Source organism: Periplaneta americana, chromosome 1, assembly GCF_040183065.1.
Source record: "Periplaneta americana isolate PAMFEO1 chromosome 1, P.americana_PAMFEO1_priV1, whole genome shotgun sequence".
NCBI lineage: Eukaryota > Metazoa > Arthropoda > Insecta > Blattodea > Blattidae > Periplaneta > Periplaneta americana.
In genome coordinates this window covers 148,825,706-148,848,522 of record NC_091117.1, presented here as the reverse complement: position 1 = coordinate 148,848,522, position 22,817 = coordinate 148,825,706, and the positions used below count along the sequence as shown (strand labels likewise).

Genomic DNA, 22,817 nt, shown 5'->3' with positions numbered 1-22,817 from the left:
CCAATTTCTTTTTTCAAACGAAATGAATTAAGCAAAAATTATTTCATACCAGTCAACCAAACTTATAATAGTATGGCGAAATTGTGAATTAGGCCCGTAACACACTACAGTGAGAAATATCTAATGAGTTTGTCGAGCTATGAAAAATTCTTTTTTTAGCACGGAGTAACGCTCGAAATTAGTTAAGTACTATATATTGGCGAAACGTGTTGCATAAAATAGGAAAAATTACCAAAAATGGGTCACTTATCTTGGTGAGACCTACTTTCGTTAGCACTACCCACTATTCATAAAATAAGGTTGACGGGATGTAAAAATGTTTTGTAAGAGTAATAGTTACACATGCTGCTGGCGATAAAGAATTTGTCCCTGACAATTTCATTATATATACGGTATCTATGACGCAAAATCTAATACGAGAAATCTCATAATGAAATGAATTCAGATTTACAAAATGGATGAGTACGTGAGTAATACCAGCATTGTCCCCAGAAACATTGTTGTGTTAGACAGTGCCCCCTACCATAATACAGTAGCGTGCAAATTAATCCGAACACGATATATTTTTACATTTTCTGTCATTGTTGGCCTCAGAGCTGCTCATACCGCTTTAATTGACATCTGTATTACGTGTAATTCCATTGTTGAAGGTCTGCCATTATTTTTTTTATAATATGTGACATTTTTCCTGTCGTTTTGTACTTATAAGCATTTCAGTTGTGTTGAAGACAATACTGCAATCCTGTGTACATTCTGCCGTCTTCACAAATGGATACAACTCCACGAAAACAGTCTAAAATTATAACATTAGCAGAGCATTCTTCTATGACACAGAGGCAAATTGCTGCAGAATGTCACATCGGTTTGGCTACTGTTAATTCGATCATAAAATGATACAGGGAGACTGGATCCATCACACCCCATAAAAAAGGAAACTGTGGCCGGAAAAGGAAGACTTCACCTGCAGATGATCGTTTAATTGTCAGGAAAAGTAAATTAAATCCGAGAGTAACTGCTGTCGACTTAACCCGCTAGTTAATGGCTACCACTGGGGCGAATATTCACGTCACAACAGTGCGGCGTAGGCTTTTGGAAGCTGGACGAAGGGCTCGTAAGCCTATTAAGAAGCAACTGCTAACCCCTGTTATGTGCAAAAAACGCTTAATGTGGGCAAAATTACTTCAACACTGGACAGTGAATGACTGGAAGAATGTACTTTTTTCCGATGAGTCTCATTTCGAGGTCCACGGCCACCGTGTTTCTTACGTACGGAAAGGATCCGAAAAAGTTACAACAGCTCATCTCCAACAAGCACACAAATACCCCCCTAAAGTAATGTTTTGGGGTTGTTTTACACATGAAGGGCCTGGGGCATTAATACCTATCAAGGGAATGATGAATTCTGACAAATATATTCACTTATTGGAAACCAGAATCGTACCCCAGCTGCAAAAATCATTTCCGGATGGCAGAGGTGTGTTCCAACAAGACCTGGCACCATGCCATACGTCTCGAAAAACTACAGAATTCTTCAACAAGAAGAATATTCAGGTACTCCCCTGGCCAGGCAACTCAACCGACATCAACCCCATTGAGAACCTGTGGTCAATTTGCAAAAGAAGAATGCAAAAAATGGATTGTTCTACAAAGGAGAAGATGATTTCTGCCCTCATTGGTGTATGGTTTCGTGATGAAGAAATGAATATTTGTGGGAAATTATTGGAATCCATGCCAAATCGTCTCAGAGCTGTTATTAGGAACAAGGGAGGCCACATAGATTACTGAGGTATATCTTAGATTCTTTTTGTTTTTTATCCCGTTTGAGTGTTTTTGCATAAGTAATTACGTTGTTCGGATTAATTTGCACGCTACTGTAAACAGGAAAATAACCAGTGAAAGGCGAAATAGAAATGACATCGCATTTGATATGAAATTAGTAGGACCAAATTTTTAGAACGAGTACAGCAGTTCACAAAAATTATATATTACTATTGACAAAAGCCTACGTAGTATTTGTTAGTACAAAATAGCTTTGTTATTATTCTTATTAAAGTCATATATTATAATGTCTCAACAAAGCATGTACAGTAGTGGCAAAAAAACCGGACCGACACTTGTAGCTAATACAAAAGAATCCTGTGCTGTGTATTGTGTCAAACTGTGGTAATTTCAATATGGATAGTGAAGCCAGAGGTATGTACTGCTATTTAATGTAAAAATACGCAGTTATCTTTGCCGAATGGAGGTAGAAATGTAATATTGATGCCAGATGAAAATAGAACTCTCAAAGTTTTTTCGTCTGTAAGTTTGAGACACTGAAGGAAACAAAAGACGGTAAGAATCGAACAAATGCAATAAATTTCATTGTTACAATTAATTATACCAGATGGATGAGTTTTGTGACTACCAAAATTTGAATCTTTGACTCTGAAATCAGGTACAAGGGTCGGTCCGGTTTTTTTTTTTTTTGCCACTACTATACACTTGCACCTATTGTTAGGAAAATCATAACGATTATTATTTCAGTAACATATTTCTTACTCCGTGCTTCTGTTTCAATATGTAACAGACTATACAGCATTCCCGCGCTAAGACTATAAACAACAAATACCAGCCGTCCACTTTCCCGTTCTATCATGAGCTTGGTAGACTAGTACACTGGCGATCAAAGATACCTGATTCTACTAATTGATAGTGATTGATAATTTGTTGGTGTAAATGTTGCTTCTTTAGTTATTACTTGTGTGAATAGATGGCGAAGATGATATTCGGTTTCCAATCGTATATAAATAATAATAATAATAATAATAATAATAATAATTATTATTATTATTATTATTTATTTATTTATTTATTTGTTTATTTAATCCGGCAGAGCTAAGGCCAGTAGGCCTTCTCTTCCGCCCAGCCAGACTCTAATTCCAATTGAATACAATTGCTTACATAGTTATTACATTAATATCTAGACCATAAACAACATGAAAGTAAATGATGAAAGTTGGATAAGTAATGTTAGTGTGACAATAATAAACATTGGTAAGAAATAGTTATAATAATAATAATAATAATAATAATAATAGTAATAATAATAATAATAATAATGAGATAATTTAGATATTTATCTGTGATATATATATATGTTTAATGGTTATATATATATATATATAACCATTAAACATTGAGAAACCTGAAACAGCTATTATTGTTAACAAGAATTGTTAGAAAAATATTTCGTTAGCCTATACCTGCATTATAGAATTCAATATTTCAACCTCCTCTACTGATTGTAAAACAACACTGGGTTTAGCTGAAAACAGCTGATACGGTCAATTATGAGAATAATTTATGCTTAATCTACACAATCATTTTAACCACCTCAATAATGGTGCTATTGAGAACTAGCATAACCCTTTCAAAGTTTGTCATTTTTTTTATATCTTTGGTTCTGACTTATCACGTGGTTAGAAAGTTCGCTTACACGATCATAAAATCGTAGGTCAGATATCTTTGAACTGGCGTTCAAGAATTCCTGATCCCTACTGATCGATTATGATCGATAATTTGTTCGTGTAAGTGTGCCTTCTTTAGCAAGAGGGCTAACTAGGAGCCCTTTTCATTTTCATTTCGTTTATTTTATTTCACAGATCTTACATTAGCAATGAAGCTTTAAGATGTGGAGCAAGTCAAAATTTTACAAGATTACAATTTTAATACCATACAACTTTAATTTTAGTTCTTCATTATTACTACTGTGAATAGATGACAAAGATAAAAGGCAGTGTTGCTAATAGTACATGAATATACTGATTGTAAAAAATACTAAATTTAGCAAAAAAGCAGCTGATACTGTCAATTAAGAATAATTTATACTTAATCTACATCAGAATTTTCCCAAACACTTTTTCACCAGTCCCAATAATAGTGTCACCTATTGAGAACTAGCGGAAGTATTTCAAAATACACAATTTATTACATCTTTGGTTTTGACTTAAGCCGTGGTTAGAAAATTCTCTTATACGATAAAAAAGCTATAGATCAGATATCTTGCAACTCCAGTTCACTTTCTATATAAAAATGAAGGAGGCGTTCTGGACAGTAAGTAAATAATAAAATAAATTAAATGTTAAAAGTAATAAAGTTAAGGTAATTAATTTATTTTATGTACTAAAATTATAGGCCGCCTATTGTTAGAAGAAATGACAGTAGATCAGTATGTGCGAAGAAGTATTACCACAGTCTAGTATATACAGTCACGAAGCTTGAGTTGTGAGGGTGCTAGGAACAATAGACTGTGCCGGTACTATTTCACATTGTCTGTAATGAGGCAATATTAGTGATCCTAGTGGTTAGCAACTATCTAACGATGCATATTTACTAGGTATTGAGCTTCGTGACTGTATATACTAGACTGTGGTACTACCATCTGATCTGTTTGGGAAGACTTAAAATAAAATCGCTATGAAATGACTTTACTTCCAATAGGTTATGAAGTCATAACACAGACGTTTTGTGTATCATAAATTAAGATTATCACTTAGCAACGACTGAATAATCAAAATTCTGTTTATTACAAGGGAACGAGGAAAATTTGTGTAATATGGTTTGAAAAATTTGAAATTGTGACACCCGTTCAACGTCAGCATCGTTTCTGTCAAGAGTGTGGTGTTTGGAGAACTGAAAACTACAAGTCATTAATATTATGATATTACACGCTGGAAAGAAAGCGTATCTTCTAGCATTCCACACACTGGTGGCGTGTTTTCGAAACGAAGATGTTAAACTGCTATGACAGCAAGTCCCAAGAATTGTCTCAAACAACTGCCCGCAAAGATTGGTATGTCACAGCCAACGTTACTTGGAACTCTATCCCTACCGCTTGTAACGTGTTCAAGTATTAGTGCGATGTGGATCTCCAGTAAATGGACCACATTTTACTTTTCATACCATAGCTGCAACAGAAAAACAACATGGATGGTATTCCAGATGGATGGAGCACCATCTCGTTGAGCAAAAGAAATGTGTGAATTTCTGAATAAAATTTGACATCAGTTGGTGCGGCATTGGTGGGCCAATTATGTGGCTCCAAGTTCTCCAGACCTAACGTCATCCGATTTCTTTGCTTGGGGTTTTGTAAAGAATTTTGCATATTGCTACACAGCGACTCAGAGATGCTGATGATATAAAAGCAAAGATTGGCTTTGCCTTCTGAAAAACTATTGTTGAGCTGTTAGATTACACATGGTACAAATATTAGTCTTGTAACTTGTGTTGCAAAAGTGGGCATGTTGAGATCTAGTATGGTCAAAACTATTATCCTTCTGGAATGTACGGTACACTGACGTTCAGAGGTATCCCACCTACGATTTTATGATCGCGTTAGCGAAATTTCCAACCACGGGATAAGTCAGAACCAAAGATATTGAAAATTGGCAAACTTTGAAAGAGTTCCGCTAGTTCTCAATAGGTGGCACCATTATTGGGAGCCGTTAAAAAAGTCAGGAAAAATGATTATATATAGCATAAATTATTCTTCTAATAGACAATATCAACGATTTTCAGCCGAATTCAGTGTTGTTTTATGATCAGAGAAGTGGGATGAAATAGTAATATATGTTACAAGAGCGGTATGTTGACGTTTTCATGGTCGAGGAAAAGATTGAAAAAGCGAAACGTAGTTGAGCTTTTTTAATTTCCGAGAACATGAAAACAAACATACCGCTCGTGTATCGTACATTATTTTGTGCGAAGATCGTTTATTACATACCTGAAAGACGAATTTCTAATTAGTTGCAATGAAATCTCCATGTTGGTTTCTGTTTAATGACGCCAACTTCGGAACACCAAAATATATTTCTTCAACATTGTTCCTGTAAAATGTTTTCTGTGTTTACTATACTCCAGCAAGCCGTGATATACGTCTGTCTTTTTTTCCCCCAGTCTATAAATGCGAACTTAAAACAAACGGTAAGGTTATGTAATGATTTATTTTTCATTTTAATATTTTAACAATATTATTTATATAACATATTGCAGTAATAACATCGGCATCTGGAATCTCGTTGATTTCTTCACGGCTTCCTTAATGTTACTTGTATCAGGAATGCAATAAGTTTCGTGGAGTAGTAGACTTTACTTAATTTTTGCAAATATTTAAAAACAATAATTAACATTGCAATTTAGGTGAAATTGCAGTGGTAAGTTTCCAATTTATAATTATTACTATGTTAAACGTCTCTAAAAATAATATGTTAAGAGGCTAAAGCAGTAAAATGAATGTCGCGCTTAAGCGGTAAGAAGAGGGAAATTGTTATGTGTGTTACGTTCGGAATACTGAATGTGGTATTTCACACTTACTGCGTATTGGTTCTGTGCGGAAAACAAGCAAATACGCACGATCTCGCACAAAATTGAATTCTATAACACGGGTATATTTATGTACGACTGGCAACAGTGACTATTATTTTCGCCATCTATTTATAGAAGTGATAACTAAAGGATCCACACTTACACCAACAAATTATCGATCACTATTGATCAGTAGGATCAGATATCTTTGAACGTCAGTGTACATATTTATAGATGCCGGAAAGTAAGTACTGTAGCAATAGTTCTCATGTTAACAGCGTTTTATTTCGTCTCTTCCAAAACAGGTCACTCTGTATTTAATAAAATTCATAGATAAACGTAATTTAAAGTTAACTGAAATAAGTAATAGACTACAATGTATTAAACGAAAGAAATTAATGATAATACATTACAATGTATGGATAACTTGTAATTGTAGTAGTGGTTCCTCCGATAATTCGTCCTTCTTTTTCGTTGATTGGCTCACCTGTCAGAGATTAAACAAAACTGTGAACCATTTACGTAAAATACTTAACATTTCACGACATTAGTGATGGAGGAAATAAATTAAATACCGATATATTGATATTTCAATATATTGCAAACTTAATTTCGATAATCAATATATATTGCAAAAAATATATCGATAAATCGAACGATTATCGATATATCGCTATTGCGTAACAAATTACATTTTCAGATGTACTTGTATTGCAACAAAATTACTTAAATTTTAATATTCCTTTTTACCATTGAAATTACCATCATAGCAATCAAAAGCATAAATGTAAACTGATAAATGCGAGAAAAATTCGTACCGGCACCGGGAATCGAACCCAGGACCTCTCAGCTCTGCGCGCTGAGCGCTCTTACCAACTGAGCCATGCCGGGACACGATCCACGGCGCCGGCCGAACCCCTCTCGTAGTACGGTTTTACGGCCTTACTACCTGCATATGAGACGATACTCGTCATATGTATGCAGTAGCGCATATTAAATGACTTTGTGGCCGTATTCAACATCAGTTTAATGAAAATTGCTAACAGTATATATACATATATATATACATACATATATATATACATACATATATATATACATATATAATGTTAGCAGTTTTCATTAAACTGATGTTGAATACGGTGAATACGGTGTATCGTCTCAAATGCAGTAAGGCCGTAAAACAGTACTACGAGAGGGGTTCGGCCGGCGCCATGGATCGTGTCCCGGCATGGCTCAGTTGGTAAGAGCGCTCAGCGCGCAGAGCTGAGAGGTCCTGGGTTCGATTCCCGGTGTCGGTACGAATTTTTCTCGTATTTATCAGTAATAATACAACTGACTAGTTCAGACTAGTCGTGTAATATTCAATGAGGTGGGCGAGACCTCATTCATATGAATATTTGATATATATATATATATATATATATATATATATATATATATATATATAAATAAATGTAAAATTGTAACAATAAACAATACATTTTCAATACCATATTGTGATGTAGGTCCTAACCTAAATCAAAATTATGGTGGAGGTAACGTGAGCTTAAATGATATAGTGGGTAAGAGTTAAGTGAACTCTACATGGTTGAGTATTTGATATTGGAACATGATGAAGTTATTCTAATTTTATATAGGATTCAATTAAGGACCAGATATAATGCTCTTTTCTATGTAACAACATAATCATTTTTAAATGTAAGTAAACAGAACTTGTAGTATTACTTTTAAATGTAAGTAAACCGTACTTAGAATGTTACAAGTTTTAACAAACTTCACAATTGATTTGATACAATCCTTCTATAGTAAGTTCCCATTGCAAGTTATTGTTACACTCCAACATTCCAAATAAGAATGGTGATGATTTTAGGGATAGAAGTTTTATACACTAAAAAGATAAAATAAAAAAAAAAAACAGAATGTCAGTACTAGGTTGTGCATAGAAATCATAGTCGTAAACAATAATGTCACATCGGTATTAAATCCCTGTTTCTCTTTCTATTTCAGAATATAGAAATAAAAGCTTTGATACCCGTTTTGAGATCAGACGGTTCTCTGTCAGGGTGGGAGTTACTCCTGCCTTGGAGAACATTAGTAACAATATTAAAACAGTAGTAGGTACGTAGGTAAACCTCCAGTCTGTCTCACGTTCGCACACGCTGCATTTTCAATTTGGTACTGCATATTAAACAGTTTGAATTCGAATTCCAGTCTAGCCATTTAGAACAAGGTATTGAGTGAGGTTGCACAATTATGTAACTGTCCATCTTCATTAGCGCGATTTCTTCGGGAATTATCGGAGTTGTCTAGTGTGGATTTTATTGTAGTTTATAGTGATAATAATTCCACAAAAAAAAAAAAACACAAATTTATGAGAAAAGCGATATATTATGCGATATATAGAATGAAAATTTCGATACTGATATATCGCTATATCGAATGGAAAATATCGGTATTTCGTAAAAACGATATATCGTTCCCATCTCTACACGACATATGTAACTTCCGTTTCCTATACAAGAGCAAGATTGTTTACGTGTTTTAAAATGTAAGTAGAAGTAAAAAATAGAAGATATTTCGAAATTTGCATGAGATAAGTTGGAAAAGATGCCACATCTCAGGGGTTTTTCTAGTATAAATAACATTTGAAGTAAGAGAGCTGTGCAAGAAAGGTATATTATAGTCTTTAATCGGTTCTGTACTTACTACATTAATCCTTTTTAACTGAATTTGAAAACTGAAATATTTATGTGTATATATATATTTTTTTTGTTCAGTTTATATACATACATACATAAATACATACATACATACATACATACATACATACATACATACATACATACATACATACATACATACGGGATTCTTTTACTATAGGATATCGAGTAATTTTCGTCAAGTTGGAAAAAATATGACGTGGCGGCAATGACGTCACAACGCAGTGACGTCACAACATAGCCGACGTAAACCAAAACGAGCAATAAATAAAACTATCTAAAAAAATTAAAAAACAAATTGACGATATCCCATTCTGGAATATAACCCATCCGCTTTTATCCAAAATACGATATCACCAAAACAATTCACGATATCCCATTCTGGAATATAACCCATCCGCTTTTATCCAAAATACGATATCACCAAAACAATTCACGATAACCCATTCTGGAATATAACTAAAACCCTAAACTGATCTAACCTAACCTTTTCCTTAATCTGTGACAGGTTAAGTTAGGTTAGGTTAGTGTTTTAGTATATGTTGTATACACCGCTCTTACCCAAAATACGATATCACCAAAACAATTCACGATATCCCATTCTGGAATATAACCCATCCGCTCTTATCCAAAATACGATATCACCAAAACAATTCACGATATCCCATTCTGGAACAGAGCCCATCCGCTCTTATCCAAAATAGGATATCAGCAAAACAATATCACAACATCCCATTCTGGAATATAACCCATCCGCTCTTATCCAAAATACGATATCACCAAATTAATTTCACAACGTCCCATTCTGGAATATAACCCACCCGCTCTTATCTAAAATAGGATATCAGCAAAGCAATTTCAAAACATATGTTCATCTCATGTCACTCAAATATCACCTCAACTAACCCACTAACCTTCTCACATACTTCGGTTTTCACACAAATTACAAATACAACACAATAACATAATAAAAAACATCGAATTTAAATAAACTGACCTTCAAATCATTTACAAAATACCAATTCCTACCGCAGTGCTCTGACAACTTTGAATCACAAATTAAATAAAATAAAAAGAAACAACGAACAGATCCACACACACACACTCAAATATACAAAACCAAAAAAAAAAAATAAATAAAAATAAAAACCTATTTCTGCAATAAATAAAATAAACACTATCCTTGATGCGTAATTACTACCCTAACAAAAGAATACCCATCATTATAAAACACAAATAAAACGCTCTCCTTCGCGAAAAAAGTAACCTCTACAAAAACAATAAGGGTAATAACAACAAATAATTACAACAAAAGCAAAATAAAAATCACTCCAAAATAAAAAAACACTCACACATCCTTATTCTCTGGAACATACAAAACACTCACATCTCTCAAAAATGCACTCACAGCACAATCACCTACATTTACTGTACATTCTTCCTCCAAACATGAATCGGAAATACAATGTTCGATCCTTCGCTTCACACCACTTGGCCCAGCAACACACTTCATTCCCAAAAAAATAACCAGAAGCACAGCTACTCACAAATGAAACAAATAATACAATGATTTACTAACAACGACTCATAAATTAAACAAATAAAAGAATGATTTACTCACCATCCAAACACATCCTTTACCGGTACGCCATTCAAACCTCATCAATACCAACCACCAACAAAATTTACATATGTACCAACCTAACCACCGCCATCCATGATGTGACGTCATGATGTGACATCACTCCATTCTCCAATCTAGCCAACATATATTCTCATAAAAACAATAACGATATCCTATAGTCATATAAACCCCATTGTTGTCGTTGTTGTATAGTCAACTGTCTGAAGACAGGTCTGAACCTCACAAGTGGTACCAAGAAGGCACCAATTATGAGGTAACTAAACAAGGAGATAATACGGTAGTGTGACCAGTTCCTTTCCCCCCTCTAATGTACACGTCGCCGATTAATTTTTTCCTAACACAGTACTGAATTATTTTATTTCTTCTTTGAAGGAAAGATGTCTGTAGACCCGGATAATGCAGCCCAACGCAGTTCAGCATCTGCTTGATTGATTTATCGATTTTGGAGAGGAAAACCAAAAGCGGTAAGGTAATTTGGTGACAGTAGGAATTGCAACTAAAATGTAGGCCTATATTGCAATATTTATTGTTTTTTGCAAAGTTACTTTCCCCCTCCAATGCATACATCGCCGATTAATTTTTTCCTAACACAATACTGAATCATTTTATTTCTTCTTTGAAGAAAAGATGTCCTGTAGACCCGGATAATGCAGCATCTCTTGATTGATTTGTCGATTTTGGAGAGGAAAACCAAAAGCGATAAGGTAATTTGGTGACAGTAGGAATTGTATGAACGGAAATGTCTATTGCAATATTTATTGTTTGTTGCAAATGATATTGTTCATTACTGTATGAAACAAAATAGCGACAATAATATTTACACAATCAAATGGAGCCAATATATTGCGGAATAAAAATAGAAGAGAAAGCAGAAAACTTGCAGAGGTCTTAGAGAGAAATTCGAAGAGAAATAAAATGGAAAAAAGGTGGTGACAGAAAGACATGGATAGGTACTTCCGAGATTCGAGAATTTCAGGCAGATATTTTGCATAGGTGATGATTATCGGGTAGGATACAGGCGAAATTGAAGATACGGAAAGTACAAGAAATCGTCATTCATACAGAGTCCCCAAGATACCTGTGCAGCTTTTGTTGTGTATAGCAGAAAAGTGAAGCCACCACTGTTAAAATCATACTAGGCAGAAGGTAGAGGTATATACAATATATATCTGTATGAAACAAGAAATAGTAATGTAACGTAGGTTAGCATTTTGTATTGATAATAAGATTCTTGCACATTTTGTTTAATGTCCGATACTAATCACATATACCTCTGGCTGATATGTACACCTATTATTTTATCAGGCAGTGCATCTTACTTGACAATATATGTCAGAGGAAGAACAATTGTTTGTATACATCTGAAGTCTGATTAGTGTAACATTTTACTAGTGAGCGATGTCTGCAATGGAGGAGGAGAGGAACTGGCCATCCTACCCCATTATCTCCTGGTTTAGTTTCCTCATGAGTGATGTCTTATTGGTATTACTTATGAGGTCTAAACCTGTTTTCGGCCAGTTGACTAGACAAGAACAATCACGTACGGTACTTCAATCCATTTTGAATATATTTACGATTTTTTTTATATATTTTCTCTATAACCTGATTCACTTCAGGCCCTGTTTAGAATGTAATACCTGTAAAAGAGTCGATTACAATTGAGAACATTATGACTGTCCCGGAAAATTCAAAAGGTTGTTACACTTTAGAAATTTTCGAACTTTATCTCTTCAATTCTATGGTTCAGTGCAAGAACTGCTAAACCCTAAACAATTAAACAGTGTCAATATTAATATGAACCTAAATCTTTTATTTATCATTCCTCTTATTATGACTGTGGTGTAGGCCTAAGTATCCATATCGGAGGTAGACAGATGATAACATACTGCACTACAATTTTATTACGTATAGTACAATACTTAAAGTTTTCTTTAACTCCAATTTTTTCAGAAAAAGCTACCTGTTTGTAAGGGTTAGTCTTTAGGATTCTGCACTGAACCACAAATTTGTTGAAAAATAAATACACCAAGCTACTGTAAAGTAGAATATAGGCTAATAATACTTACTCGCTCCGCAAGCAAAGAGGAAGGCCAGAGCAAGAAATCGTATAGCTGCCATCTGAGTATGAGTATTTTGTGTATCGCTCACTAAAATTGCACTACTAATATTAAGTATTGCGTATTCGTTAGATAACATATTTATATATAAGCCTTGAGTTGTTTGTGACATTTCACAGCAATTAAATTTTTTACAGTTTGACGTAGTTGATGTAATCTTAAAGCTTCCATTAAATTTATCTTTTTGTTACGAAATTACCTAAAATATTTACACATATCTATATCACGACACTTGTGTTTTTTCTATCTGACATTGTTTTGAAAGAGATGGATGTCCAAATTCAAGTACGTGTGGTGGAATTTGTACTGTAAATGAGACAATAAGCAGAAAACATTTTACACACAATTTATATCATCATAATCATCATCGCCATCAACATTAGTAATATGCGTAGTAGTCAGGAATCAGACCATATCAATGTGGTCATTCCAATGCGTTTTATGGCATGCCTTTATAAGTGTCTTTTCTTGCATGTTTTTGATAGTTAAATGTCCTGTTTAATATGATATAATATGAGATATGATATGATATATATGATATATGATATGATATAGTATGGTATGTATGATGTGGTATGGTATGGTATGGTATGGTATGATATGATATGTGATATATGATATATGATATGGTATGGTACGTATGATATATGATATGATATGATATGATGTTTGTTTCTACAGCTCTTATTTAGTAATGGGTCGCCACCACATCTCTGTATTTGTGCTCCCCATCACCTTCTAATTACAATAACACATCGACGTGTGCAGCCATCTTCTTTTACCTTTATTAGTCCTATTACTATAATATATCCTCAATTTACTATCTAACTTCTCACCTTTAAAATTTTCCCTTCCTTCTAGTGAACACCTCACCACTTTTATCGTTTCCTTATATTGAAATATGTACTTCCTATCGTCTAAAATTTCCCTAATTTGTATTATACAGTATTTGTATTCCTGGTGTTGTGGAAGAGAAGGCCAAATGGCCTTAACTACACCAGAATAAATAAATAAATAAGTAAATAAATAAATAAATAAATAAATAAATAAGTGAATAAGTAAATAAGTAAATAAATAAATAAATAAGTAAATAAATAAATAAATAAAAAATAAATAAATAAATTAATTAATTAATAAAGAAATAAACAAATAAATAAATGAGTAAATAAATAAATAATTTGTATAGTGACTTTTACTAACACTACTTAATCATAATCATTCACTTTCATCTCCAGTTTATACTCACATCTACCTCTCCTTACTTCTGTCATCACTCTTATCCCCGATTCCTGCACTAGTCACTGAATCACGTGTTTATTTGTTCATTTTCAACCCGATAAATTTTTCGTTAGGCACTATTTTTATAAGTCAATTCTCAACTCAACCTTCATTTGTAAACTTACATTGAAATACTTTCTCTCTTCCTATAATTTCAATTTCCCTTATTGCACATTAAACTTAATAGTCACTTTCTATATTAGTAACATTTCACTACTAATTCCTATTAATAAATACTTCCAATTTCCTCTTCTCACCTCCTTATCATCTGTTGTTTCTCTGGACACTAATTCACTTATTCGTTCATACATTTTCCCACCGATTATTTTGATAGTTACTATTACTGTTTGAACGCTTACTTAATTGTTTCTATATCTTTTGCAACTCCTTTATCACTTCCCTCTCTTAAGCACCAATTTCATAGACTGCAGTTCTGCGGTCCCTTATTTCCTCCTTTCTACCCCTCACAATTATATGGACTACCGAAGTCTTATTTACTTCCTTCCCTTGTGAATGTCTTGCTCTTACAAGCTATAAACTGAACAGTAATATTATTTTATTTTGTGTATTGCATTTCATAGATCTTACATTAACATTAAAGCTTTCAGTTACAGAATAAGTGAAAACATGTACAAAATATGTAATACATAATTATTAATACTTATTAAATATATTAATTCAATTTACAAGCATGAACAATTTATCGGTTGAATAGAGATATGAATATGAATACATTTTGTTAATTCCATTATAAACTGTAGGTACCTCTTTCCCATAAAAAATCCAAGATAGGCTAATTAGGCAGTGCATTGAAGACTGTAAACATGAAAAGTGAACTTATATTTTGTAACAGCTGAGACTAACAGAGAATCAATGGAGATCTAATTTGTGTCTTGAATTAAAATTATGAATGTTTTGATTAGTACTGAAAGTATTTAATAATTGACATAAAACATTATCAAGGAAAGAATGTACTCACAAACTGTAATTTTCTTAATCTGGAAAATCTTTCAACGGGATATCCTTTCATGCATGCCTGTCATTATCCTTAGGATTTTCTTTTGTAAAAGTATGTTTAGCTTCACATGAGTTAGCCCAGAATATTAATCCGCATTTCATTATAAAATCAACATTTACAAAATATGGAATTTAACCTCTTTCCTTACTATATATTTTACCAGTTTTTTATTTTCGTAAAGAGGTCATTTAATATTGCAGAATCACTGTACATCACTAATTTTCTTACATATCTAAAAAATCACTATGAAATAGACATAGATTCATAGCTGAATTATTATCCCGAATTATCTCGTGCACCTTGATTCCAGCTCTGGTAGTTGTCCGACTTTGATTTTCTCCTGAACTATTTACCAACTTATATTTGTTTATGGATTAATTTATGAGGTACAATACCAGTGCTGTTCTCAAGGCGTTAAATGTTGCTTGTCGTGTGATAGACTCGAAAGCAGGGTATTACGCACAGTGGCATATTGCATTCCGGACAGTAGTGTCTGCTCTCCTATATGAGAGCATTTGGGATGAATGGTGTAGCAGTTATTGAATATTTGTATCAGTACATCTATTCTTCAGGTTTGTGAATAATTTTCTGCAGTATCACTATGCCCAAAAGTACACGTATTTCAGAGTCTGTAGTAGGCCGCCACGAATTATTTTCAGCATTCTGCGAACATTTATTAGCATGCCGAATCGTCTCCTCGAATATAATGTTGATGAGGTCATTATTAAAGAATAATTTAAAAAATTGAGAATTATCGTTATCAGGAACAATGTTAATATTTCACGGAATGGGGACCTCGGAGATGCAGAAGAAATGGTGCCAGATATCTTCTATTCAAACCACTGTCGAAAAGGCGCGACATCAACTGATCTGAATTTGTTTGTTGGTCTATAACTTCGTCTTCTGATACCGATGTTTCATTTCCTAATCTTCTACAGGAATATATTCCTGAACAAAAGTTTCGGAATCAATAACTTGATCCATCTTTACACAAAAAACACTAAACACAAAAAGAAACCGCCAAAACTAACTAGCATCTACTCACTACTGTGTGTGAATGCTATATGAGCATAGAATTCCACTCGCAAGGAAGAAGTACAAAATATACCACCAGATATAGCAATACCACTAACTTCTGTAGCCATCTAGTGAGGAAACGGTTAGTGCAAGAATGGAAACGTATATATTCGGGATATAATCCTTAGCAGCGAAAATGGGATTCAAACGAGTTAACTCGGGTTAATAAATTTTGATACAAGTTAGCAAGTCGAGTTAACTCGGGTTAATCAGGGAAGTGGTTAAGGATGTTTATATTGCCCATAGAGAAAAAGGATCTTAATGCAAATAGGCAGCACTCAATTTAGGAGTAATAAGTTATATTGTTTGTGTGCTTTCTAGTTCAAGTGAAATATATGATGTCAGTATTGAATGCTTGTCTTACATCTCGATTTACAAAAGTTATTGAACATTACTCCAGTTACTTTATTTATTAACATGCCTAAGTATTTTCGTGGCGTACAAAATTGTCTGAATATAATTTATTATAATCATCTTCTCCATCTGTGCTTGAGACCTTACATGAAAAACAAGCAAAAGTCATCTTTTCAATTGAAATATAGTGTGAATATTATTTAATCCTGATAGTTTCAGTGGCATCAAAATCATCTTATCAGTTCAGTTTTTCTCGAGGATATTTTAATATTAAAATTAATTGATAACATTTTAGATTCATTATGTAGCCTCTGCAATTCTAATCATATCTAAAGCCCGGTTCTCATGATGCTTATTTCTGTGATGGATTTCAAGGTGGCTGCGCTGATGGCTACCCTGCGTGCTCACTTGCTGGAATTAATGCACTCTGGTGGCTGCTTTGGTGGCTAGCTTGCTGGATTTCGAGGGTAGGTTCCTTGCTTATTTTTCGTTCTGGTTTGCAGACTGGAGCCAAAGGTGATGATATAGTATCACCACTGAAACTATGTCACCATGTTCGTTGTTTTGCAACTAAACCTGTTTTTTTCTATATTATTTAGTTTCTAAGAAACAGCAATTAAATTTCGGACTTTAGCTGTTTTGCATTTATGGCTTAATTACCTTATTACGACATTTACTATTGTTACTGTAGGACTTTAGTTGTTTTCCACTCACGGTTTAGTTTCTTTTTGACCATGAGTGTTGGCAACAGATGAAACATCGGATGATTTTCCAATTTGAACTGTGGAAAGAGCCAGCTCCGTGAGAACAACCACCATCACCGTAGCCAACACGGGAGCCAGCATCGTATCCACAACAAAGCTAGCTTGCTGCCCAGCAAGGAAACACGCAAGAAGACAAGCACCGTGGGAACTGGGCTTAAAAGTCACCATTTGTGTTCTGCAAATAGCGACTCCCTAAAATCTATTTCATTCGTCACAAGAATTGCCTTCAGTAAAATCCATGTTCAATCACTTTGCCAGTATATGAATATGCAAAGACACTAGAGTTAATGAACTACCTCCTTTCTCATCTCTAGCTTTTCACTTTTATTTTAAAATGTGCTATATTTATTTTTCCCACAGCACATTCTATAGAGTATGTAACTCAAATCTGCTTTCTTTGTCTTGATGCTTTTATCTATTTTTACACATATTTACAGGTAAAATTTCCCCGCCTTCGAAAACTTCTATCGGAATGTATTAGTAATACACTGAGTCATCAAAACTAAAGTGCACATTCTTCGCTGTTCAGTAAAGTGGTGGTTCCTCACCAATTGGAATGGATTCGATATCCTGCAAATCCTGTGCTGTTTCTGCCAGAAGGAGCAGTTACGAAGAGGATTTGCCACGTCCTTCTGGTTCCATTGCAACTGAGACATCAAGATGCAAACGATGGTAAGTAATATTTTTATTATTTTTTTTTTTTCAGGCGATCATTGTTAGTATTTTAGAAAACTAAACCATATTGGCTAGCTTTGAACACATTTACTTTCATGTAATACCCGTAGCTCAGAGTGTTTCACAGTGAAGTGATTTTGGATGGTATTAAGATTTGAACAGAACGCACTCCTATTACTGATATCGTCTCTTTTATAAAACAATTGAATCATTCCACAGAACAGAAATTTACTTATTAATATCTAATATTCAACACTTTCATTTCATAATCTTCTTGAGCCTAATGCAATAAGCTATATGACATTATTATTTTCTTACTAGCTTAGAGTTTCCAGTAAACCGGGTTCCTCTTACTTCGATGACTGACGAAGAGCCAAGAAACTTTATTTTTTATTCCATTTCATTAATGAGATGATTAGGAGAGTGTTTCTGTAACTTTATAAGGTAAAAATTAGATGATCCGGAAAAAATTTAACTTTGTGCATTTTAATAAAATAATATCTCAGAAGTAAAATAATTAGAACGCTTCCATTGGTCATACATAAAATTATTTTGGAAGTTTCTTTGGATAATCACCCAGTCACTGGTAGCATATAAATACTGACTGCACTGGTAAATGTTTTTCTACAATTCCAGAAGTTCAAACAGTAAGTTATGTTATCTTTATAAGGTCACCAGAGCAAGAAATTAAATGTTTTTATTATTCTCGCTTTAAGAATGGCTATCACATGGTAATAATAGTGCAAATCTATTTTATTTGGTGCGACAGTAAGCATTGCAATTTAAGTCATAGAGATAGTTCGGAAAATGCTAAAGTTCATGTATAAATGGTGTCAGAATTACCTTCTCATAGAGGCATTCTGCTTTTAATAAAATAGAAATAAAATATTTATCAAGTTTGAAAAAAATCGTTAAAGGTTTACAATATATACCTTTTTTTCTGTATCCAAAGTTTACGTCCCTGTAACTCTTTCTCTTCCATTCCATCATGTATTCCCAATCAATTTCTCCTAATACTTTGCCTTTCATCAATTTTCTGACCTCATGTAACCATGTGATCTTAGGTAGACCTTTCCTTTTTCTCTCAAGTGAAAACTATCCTAAATAATGTTCTTAGGTAATCTCTGCTCTGACATTCTTCTTATACGCTCATACCATTTTAATTATCTGTATTTTATAATATATAATAAAGAATTTTTAACATCAATTTTTTTGTCTAATTATCTCTTTTCTGATTCTATCTAATTATCTCAAATAATCCATTTTATAGTAATTATAATGTAGTATCATAATTCATTTGCTAAGTTTCAGATCTATATAGTACTTCGAACTATGGATTTATAAATTTTAAAGTCACCTGCATAGCTCTGTCGGCTAAGGCGCTTGCCTACCGATCCGGAGTTACGTTCGGGCGCGGGTTCGATTTCCGCTTGGGCTGATTACCTGGTTAGGTTTTCCGAGGTTTTCCTCAACTGTAAGGCAAATGTCAGGTAATCTTTGGCGAATCCTCGTCCTCATCTCGCTAAATACCATCTCGCGATAACCAATCCCATCGACGCTAAATAACCTCATAGTTGATACAGCGTCGTTAAATAACAGAATTAAAATATAAATAAATACATTTTAATATTGATGTTCTTTGTTAAATTTTTATCTATGATACCCCATTAAAAGTTCTTATTGCTGTTCTTGCTTTCTGTATTCTGTTATTAATATCATTTTCTTGTCCAGTATTTTTATTAAATTTAACGCCCAAATATGCGTATACAGGATGAATACTAAATGCCGCCTTAGAAGACCGAGTCGGCCTCGGTAGAGCAGTTGGTATAATGCTGGTCTTCTGTGCTCGAGGTTGCAGGTTCGATCCCGCGCAGGTCCATGGCATTTAAGTGTGCTTAAATGCGACAAGCTCATGTTAGTAGATTTACTGGCATGTAAAAGAACTCCTGCGAGACAAAATTCCGGCACACCGGCGACGCTGATATAACCTCGGCAGTTGCGAGCGTCGTTAAATAAACCATAATTTTTTCCATTTTAATTTCTGCATTATTTTCAAAAGCATTTGCTGTATGTCATCTTTAACCTCTGTGCTGGAATGAAGTTTCTGATAAAATGTCAGACTTCCTGGAGTACAAGATGACGAATAGATTGAATATCTTAAGCTTTTCCTTACTCATACATAGGTTTCCTTCAAGCCAGAGACAAATCAACAGAACTTATCCGAATGAACGCTATCTGATGGTCTTCTTCACTGTTTGCTTTTTATATGAACTTGAATGAAATTTGCTTGCGAATGACTAGTGTTCATCCGAAGGACAAATGGTTTGCTCCTCTCCAGTTTAATGTCACGAACTGTGAGCCAGTTCATTTCATTTCCTCCAATGTCGATCTTCACAACTAATTTTCTCTTTTTGCGACGGCCTTCCATCACCTTAATGTATAATCCTCCAAGTTATACAGTTGTGGGCCCTCTGTGTAACACATTGCATCTGCAAATTATGTATTAATAATAATAATAATAATAATAATAATAATAATAATTATTTATTTATTTATTTAATCTGGCAGAGCTAAGGACAGTAGGTCTTCTCTTCCGCCCAGCCAGACTAATTCTAATTGAATACAATTGCTTATTATACTATATTTACTATATATACTACTATATATACTATATATACTACATTATATATATATTACTATATATACTATTATATTATACAATTATTTATAGGCATATTAAGAACATATAGTACATCAAACAAACCACACATATACATACTGGAATTGTTTAGTCAACTGTCCGAAGACAGATCTGAACTTCACAAGTGATATGAAGAAGGCACCACTTATGAGGTAACTAGGCCAGGAGGTAATGGGGTAGGTTGGCTAGTTCATTTCCCTCTCCATTACATACATCGCCGACTAGCTACATTATTACACTAGTCAGACTTCAGATGCATACAAACATTTGTTCTTCCTCTGACACATATCATCAAGTCAGGTGTAGGTCTACTGCCTCATAATAGATATACACAGGCTCGTCCATAAGAGCTGCGGAGCTGCAGCACTCCCTGCTTTGACAGGAAAATAATAATAATATTTATTTTAATTTGTAGAAGAATTGTTACAGCTTTTATTGGTAAATTGCTTTATATTTCATCTGGCCGGGAATATGTACTATTATCTTATGCATAATCTTTTTGCTCGTCGACTGTATTAGAATTGACACTGCATTCAAAGTCCTGGGATCTGCAGGGTGGCAGCTCATAGAGAATGTGTCTTGCATGGTCCAGGGGTACAGAGGTGAAGGGAAGCAGAGGGAAAATGCGCTGTTTAAAACCCATATTTCGCTGCAGTGGCTTGCAGAGCCAGGCCATAAGGGAAGGTCTTTCCTCCACTCTCACATCGCTATTGTAATACTACGTCAAATGGATTCTCTATTCCCTTGAAACTTAATGACAACATTTTTATTTTCTCTTCACATACTTATTGTTGTAGAATCTTATCGAGTTAATATAACGAAATTAATATTTTTTGCCTTATTATTACGTATATATCCAGCCTCCAGTAGAATCTTAGGATTTGCCTTAACTCAAAATGATTGCACGAGTAGAATCCTTTTGATATAGCACGTAAAATACGAAAGAGACTTCTTTTCCAGTTTTAGAACATTGTTGACCGTCAGTATATCTGAATGTTGCTTTGGTGTGACGTCTTAGTACCGTAACTTAACCAGTGCAAATGTGCAAGCATGAGTGTGTGTGAATTACAGAATATTAATTTTATTTTTCTCAACTTTCCCTCGCGGAGAAGATTGATGTAATGAAGTGAAATACAGGGTCGTCCGTTACCCGACTTAAATCTTACTCAAGCTTCATCCAGCCGAAATAGTGCATATATGTAAGGAAGTACATATAACAATGAAATTTACGCTAAGCATTTGTGGTTACGTGGATGTGAACAAAAAAAAAAAAAAATCTGTATTTTGTTTCCTTTGCCTCCTCTTCGCTGGTGATACTGCGTAGACTAGGAGTGGTGTGACAGATTTAGGACATTTGCCCCTAAAAATTAAAAAGCACGAATCTTCGCAATCTCATCTGAAAAATGTTTCATTCGCTATGTTAGAAAAACTAACATTGCTACGCAACTAAGTGAAATGAACAGAACAAATATTCTCAAACATAATAAAGAAATGAAAAAAAATCGTGAAATTATTTTAAAAAATATTGATTCTATGAACTTCCCCTTAGGGGACATGATGAAAAAACGATTCGAAGAACTCTGGTGTATTTCGTGAATAATCTAAACGAGTCTCTCAAAAATCATTTGGAACATGCCACTGTTTAAAGGTAATTCTAAAACAATTCAGGATGAGCTGGTAGATTGCATGTTGAGTGTCTGCCGATTTGAAATTCAGACTGAAATCGATGGTATTAGTTTTTTTTTTTAGCGATTATGGCAAATGATGCCACAGACATCTCCCAACTAAGTCAGGAAGTTTTGATTTTTCGATATGTAGTGCATTTATTTTTGTCATATACTTATTAGTAATGATATCAAGAAATGAAATTTGTATGTACCAAAATCTACTGCAGCTCCCCCAACCCACAAGTTCACGAGCCGACACTGGATGTACATATCAGCCAGAAACTCAATCAGAGGATGAAATACATATGGTATGATATTTATTTGTCAGCCAATTTTAGAATTCATACTTATGTTGGACCTTCACATTTCTGCTTTTCGATCTACCATCCCTTTAATACATATCGCCCTTTTCTATCAATATATTAATTTGCCAAGTATTTCTTTATTACTTCC

General features: G+C 34.0%; 1 protein-coding gene and 2 non-coding genes across 3 annotated transcripts in view; 1 reads left to right on the top strand and 2 right to left on the bottom strand.

Moving 5' to 3' along the window:
• Positions 1–12,935, bottom strand: part of LOC138701894 (trypsin alpha-like) — a 31,919-nt gene extending 18,984 nt beyond the window's left edge. The window contains exons 1-2 of the mRNA XM_069829253.1: positions 12,780–12,935; positions 6,759–6,832 (exon numbers count right to left, since the gene is read on the bottom strand). Coding sequence (XP_069685354.1) covers positions 6,759–6,832; positions 12,780–12,909 — 204 coding nt within the window. The 5' untranslated portion in view covers positions 12,910–12,935. The remainder of the gene's footprint in view (positions 1–6,758; positions 6,833–12,779) is intronic.
• On the bottom strand, positions 7,161–7,236 carry TRNAC-GCA (transfer RNA cysteine (anticodon GCA)). The gene has a single exon. It is a non-coding gene; the product is annotated as a tRNA-Cys (tRNA).
• Positions 7,571–7,646, top strand: TRNAC-GCA (transfer RNA cysteine (anticodon GCA)). Its single transcript has one exon. It is a non-coding gene; the product is annotated as a tRNA-Cys (tRNA).
• Positions 12,936–22,817: the final 9,882 nt, after the last annotated feature.